General features: G+C 36.2%; 1 protein-coding gene across 1 annotated transcript; it reads right to left on the bottom strand.

Moving 5' to 3' along the window:
• Positions 1-2,590: 2,590 nt before the first annotated feature.
• Positions 2,591-5,429, bottom strand: LOC113698260 (F-box/kelch-repeat protein At3g06240-like). The gene is made up of 2 exons (XM_027218019.2): positions 4,028-5,429; positions 2,591-2,879 (listed from the first exon to the last, which is right to left on the bottom strand). Exon 1 carries the CDS (start codon positions 5,294-5,296, stop codon positions 4,037-4,039), a length of 1,260 nt encoding a protein of 419 aa, XP_027073820.1. The 5' UTR covers positions 5,297-5,429; the 3' UTR covers positions 2,591-2,879; positions 4,028-4,036.
• Positions 5,430-5,814: the final 385 nt, after the last annotated feature.

The following is a 5,814-nucleotide window of genomic DNA, read 5'->3' as shown; positions in this document are numbered from 1 at the left end:
AATAATAATAATAATAATAATAATAATAATAATAATAATAATAATAATAATAATAATAATAATAATAATAATAATAATAATAATAATAATAATAATAATAATAATAATAATAATAATAATAATAATAATAATAATAATAATAATAATAATAATAATAATAATAATAATAATAATAATAATAATAATAATAATAATAATAATAATAATAATAATAATAATAATAATAATAATAATAATAATAATAATAATAATAATAATAATAATAATAATAATAATAATAATAATAATAATAATAATAATAATGAAACAAAAGTAGTTAACATCATGACAAAATGAAAATTTTGAAAAAAAAATGGGTGGGGGAAAAAAAGAGACTTGGGGGGAAGAGAATTCTAAATGGGTTAATTGGGTTTAATGAGTTACCCAATAATGGGTATTATTGGGTAATCCATTTATACCCATATACAAAAATTTAAGTTACCCATACCCATCTATTCATGGGCGGGTATGGGTAAATTTAATTAAATGGGTTGATTTGCCACCTCTAGTCACAGCAATAGTTATTACATGAAAATTGAACACTGCATCCACTTTGCGTGCATTCTTTTCCAAACAAATTTATTTCACTATGCTAGCTGGGAGCCAAGAAAGCAGTGACTTGACAAAAATAGCCAAGAAATCCATGAACAATTACAGGATAATCGCTTGATAAAAAAAAACTATTCATTATCCAACTCTCCCTTTTATATTGTTAGATTTTGTACAATCATAACTGAGCAAAAATGAGTAATCTCAATTATTTATGTTAAATACAGCCTTTAATTATAAAGGGAGAAACAAGAAGAGCAGAACAAGCAAATCATGTCTCATGACAAGAAAATAACAGTGCAGCAAAGAAAATATGATTCAGGCAAACATGGAGTGATGGGCTCACCCTGCAAAACCACCAAAAGGCAGAAATAAAGCAAATAGTTCACCTTGCAAAATTAGGGAACTGAAGCTTTCAATTGAAAAAGGAAGTTGCTTTTGAGATGGCTTGCACGGAAGATTAGCGAGGCAAAAGAGTGAAAAATTCACATTGCAAAATCGCCAAATCCAAGCCTTCAATTGAAGAAAGAAACAAATCCAATGGCTTGCTTACAAGATTACTTAGGAGAGCTTTGTGCGGCTCCCACATGCCGCTTCGCATGCAACAACAATTACAAATAATATGGACGGTCTTAGTTGGAGAAACCAAATACACACCTGAAACACAAATACAAAAGCCAACAAAGTTGTCCATAATTACCTGATAACCGCTTGATCAAAAAATACTGTTCATAACCCAACTCTCTCTTTTATATAGTTAGATAATGTGTAAGTTGAAAGCCATTATTAGCAAGAGCTACTAGAACGTGAAATCCTGCATCATTCTTCTTTCTACTGGCCTGTTATGGTCGAATATGTATCTCATTTCCTGCATATCCTTTAAAGAAAATATATGATTCAATCATAATTGGACCTATCAATTGGATTTTATGAGCTAAGTTTTGGCATGTCCGAGCTCACCTCACATCGAAAAAAAAAATATTATGGCTAAGTTTGGCTTGTCCGAGCTCACCTCACATTGGAAGGGAAAAAAATCATGAGTCCTCCAAACTAAGCTGATATTTGGCACTTGAGTTTTTTGCCAAGTTTGTCTGCTACAAGTTTTTTAAAAACTTTAGCTACAGTAATTTCAAAAAACTTTTCAAAGTTTTTAAACTATACACTACTTCAAAATATTCAAAAATTTACACGCTTCAAAATTTTTTTTAAAACTTCTATAGTAAGCTACATTAAAGTTTTAGACAAACACTCAAAAAATTCACTTGCCAAATGAGGCGGCTCAAAAATTAATTATTAGGAGATGCTGGTTGACAAAGAGGAGAAGGATGAAAACAAACCTTGGAAGCTATTCTACTCATTCAAGATTCTTACCAAGAATTTGCCATCTCAAGGCATTATTATTTATGTTTAAGAGGAAACTGGAGCTTTTGTTGGTTGATTTGTTCACGTTCAAAAATATTTTGGTGAAAGAATCTTGCTAGTTTGTTTCGATTTGCCATTTGAATGGCCTGATTTTTCACTTGAGATTGTATCGTGTCCCTTTATATCATGCCAAGACTGTAAGCTCTAGTTATGGCTTAATTGCAGGTGGCATTTACATTAATTCTAGCAGCATCTCTAGGACGAGAGCCCAAATATTACTTAAAGATGCATAAGTTTTTCCCCATAAGCACAAGACACCACTAAATTTAAGAAGGCCTACATTTTCTTGGCCAAAAAATATAAGACTGAAAATACACCATGATAGAAACACGAATGGCTTGCTAATATTTCAAACCAGTTAATAAGTTCTTGATAGATAACCATCCACTTGAATTACATTCATAGAAGTAAACCCTCTTCACCTGCAGTCATATTTACACAAATATTCATCATCCAACTTGAACTTTTTCAAAGTACTCTTTACCTTCGATTTGATCACACAAAACCATTTCCATCACTGCACCATCATTCCAAACCACAGCAATATATACAACACTCCATGGTACTTTACAGCAAAATGTAGCATGTAGTAAGTAGCTGCTTATATAAAACTACCGAGGTTTTATCATGGTTAAGCATTAGCACAACTACAGCATAATAGTCCCTGACTAAGCTGAACAAAATGTGACAGGGTCACAACTCCAAAAGTAGTAGCGCAATCAGAAAACACCTATAACAACTACGACAAAAAGAGAGACTGTGTCCGATGCACCCCATGTTTGACTAGAACCATCCATATGGAATTTCATGATTAATGCTAATCTTCCCTGCTTCCTTTCACTTATTCCATCCCGTTGAGATATCCAGTCCTGAAAAAGAACATGACTTTCAGTTTTAGCATATCTGGAAGCGGAAATAACCAAATCATGACAAGAATAACAGTAAAACGTATGTGTGCTTCAAGCCCCTAAGCTTTAGCAGCAGAACAAGCCATGTGAGAAACATTTCTATAGTAAATCACCTGTACCAATTTTAATGCTCGAAAAAATCGAAGTAGATAATTCATTTATTTGAGAACATAAGAATAAAAATCAAGAATAAGGCTGAAAGCCACAAGAACAACTCAGAGAAACCAAACCACCCTTGCTTGCCATAAGAAAGTCTCCAATCATCAAGACAATATTAAAATTATCTAATAATATTCTCAAATATCTAATAATGATCTGAGATGTAATAAGTAATAATATCAAAGATCAAGCATATGGCTGCCATACAAAAGAAGAACCCCAAGAATCCTAGAGAGTCCAAACCTTCTTTGCCCAGTAAACCAACAATACTAGCTTTAGGAGTAAGAACAAACAGTTTGAAGTAGATGATCAATATTATCAACAGAAGAGAAATGAATAGTTTTACCTAGATATCTTGCAACACTGTTTCCTATTTTGTTTCAGTTACCCTTGAACCAAAAAGAAGGGCAATCCCATGTAATATACCATCCCAGACAATTATTTGTCCATCTTCACTAAAAGGGGAAATGCCCCCTGCAGATTCCTTTGATGAAAATTCAAGCATCATAACTAGATGCTTCTAAAAGTCATTGTGGGCAGATTTTCATAAAGAAAAGTATAGCCATGTCATTATGCGTCTCATATGCAAGTGCAAATAATGCAGCTAATGTTTTCTCCCCTGTACCTTTAAACCATAATTCACCATGTCTCTTTCATTCGAGTCTAATATTCTTATCATTTTCGTTTCCAAAGCATTGTTCTGCTGCATACAATCACGGAAACATAATGCTGCATGGTATTCTACACAAATTAGCACCAAAGAGCAGATTATAAATAGTACAACAGCTAAGTATACAGTGATGCCATACTTTTTCAAGCACATTTAACCACCAAGAAGAACAAATACTACCAAATCCTCTTCAAGAAGTCAACTTCATAGTCGCAAAAATAGGGGAAAAATTGTGTTAACTAGAACATGTGAGGCAAATATCAAGAAACACCACCGTCACCTATGCTTTTTAGTTGATAACCAAATCTTCCATCTTGATACAGAACTTATCTTTGTCCTGTTCCTTCACCTTCTCCATCCCCTTCAGAGAAACCAAGCTCTCTGTGTAGCTAAATGCCTCATAGGAGGTTTTCATGGCTTCAGCAATCCGGAACTCCTTGATCGCATTAGTCACAGGATCATACAAAAACAGCGTTCCTTCTGGAGTCTCTGCCAAAATCACGCCATCTTTAGAGCATTGCATATGCCTCTCCATTTTCAGTCCAATTGGACCATGGCAAGATTTCGTGTCCCAACGTCCCTTGCCTTCATCATAAACCACAACATCAACAAAATCATCCCTCTCTCTAGTAGGAGAGTACACAAGTATAGCAAGACTACCCTTCCACTCCACAAATCTCCCCCCTTTAGTGCAATCCATATTATAATCCGGCACAGGAACATGCCTAAAAACCTCGTTTTCCACATCATACCACAGCATAACTTCACGAAACATTTTCACCGGATCATAGATAATTGCAGTCCAATAAGGCCTTCCTTTTACAATAACATTGTTCCTAGTTGGAGTAATTGAAAACTGAAAACTAAGGCGAACCCTTTTCCAAGAGTCCAAGTTAGCAGAGTAAACCTCAGCATAAGCCCTCAAGAAATTCTTCGGACTATATCCATCAGGCTTCAAGCACGTAATCATCACAATCTTATAGTCATCGTTCCTTTCATCATAACATAACCCGAGTGAAATTCTGTCTATGTTTTCGTCGATTACTCCCTCAGGTTGCCTAATGCCTTTCGAGAGATTCAAAGCAGGGTTCCAGAGGACAATCATCTGGGCAAAAGGAGGACAGCTGAGGCAAACTAGCCCATTTACACAGCCCACCAAGTCCATATCTTTGAAGATTACAGGAAAAGGGTTGACAAGATTTATGGGTTGTTCAGCAGTGGAATTGATGTTCAACAGGGACATATTATGGTAGTAAACCTCGTCAATGCTGTGGATGATAAGGGAGTGATTTTGGGGGTTCTTGGTGGTCTGCTCTCGGTGCATCTTGACGAACTTTGGGGTGGACAAGAGTTTCAGCCATGGCTTGCAAACGCACTTGAATCGCTGGATGGTTTTCACGGGAAGGCGGGTGAGAATGCAGAGCAACAGGTCTTCGGGTAACTTGCAGTCGGACATGGCTCCTGAAACGACGTTGTTAGTCGGTGGTGGAGTGTCTGGTTTAGTGGGTTTGTGAGTGTTGTTTTGTCGGCCCTTTCTCTTCGGCGGCATCTCGATCGGTCGGAGGCAAATGACGGGAATGGATGGTGGGGATTCTGGCGAGGGTAGGGATATGTATGGGGACTAGAGAGGGCTGGGCTTGTAGCCTTTTTTCGCTGCTGTTATAGGCTTATAGGCTGAATAGAAGCAGAGAAAACGAAGTGTAACTAATTAATTCGGTTGGCTCCGCTTCGCAGTGAGAAAGCGGTTGCTTTTTCATTTTTGTCCCATTTTTTCAGTCACATTATGAGGGGGCACGTTCTGGCGTACTTTTTTTTTTTTTTTTTTTTGAATCCTGACTTTATTTAAAGTATCTTATATTATCCTAATGTAAGAGAGAAATTCAGCTGGGCCTAAGGAGGTAAATAGAGACTAAACTATCACCGAACTAAATAGGTGCACCACACATCCATTTAAATTTTTTAAAAGGCCAGCAAATAGGCATGGCAATGGGAATGGGCACCGACAGGCACTCGCCCTACAGGGGCCATTGGGGGGGTGGGGCAGGGACGAGGGGGGATTTTTTCCCT

The sequence above is a fragment of the Coffea arabica genome, chromosome 7c (assembly GCF_036785885.1).
Source record: "Coffea arabica cultivar ET-39 chromosome 7c, Coffea Arabica ET-39 HiFi, whole genome shotgun sequence".
NCBI classification, from domain to species: domain Eukaryota; kingdom Viridiplantae; phylum Streptophyta; class Magnoliopsida; order Gentianales; family Rubiaceae; genus Coffea; species Coffea arabica.
The sequence above is the reverse complement of the archived record's forward strand: the minus strand, read 5'-3'. Positions and strand labels throughout refer to the sequence as shown.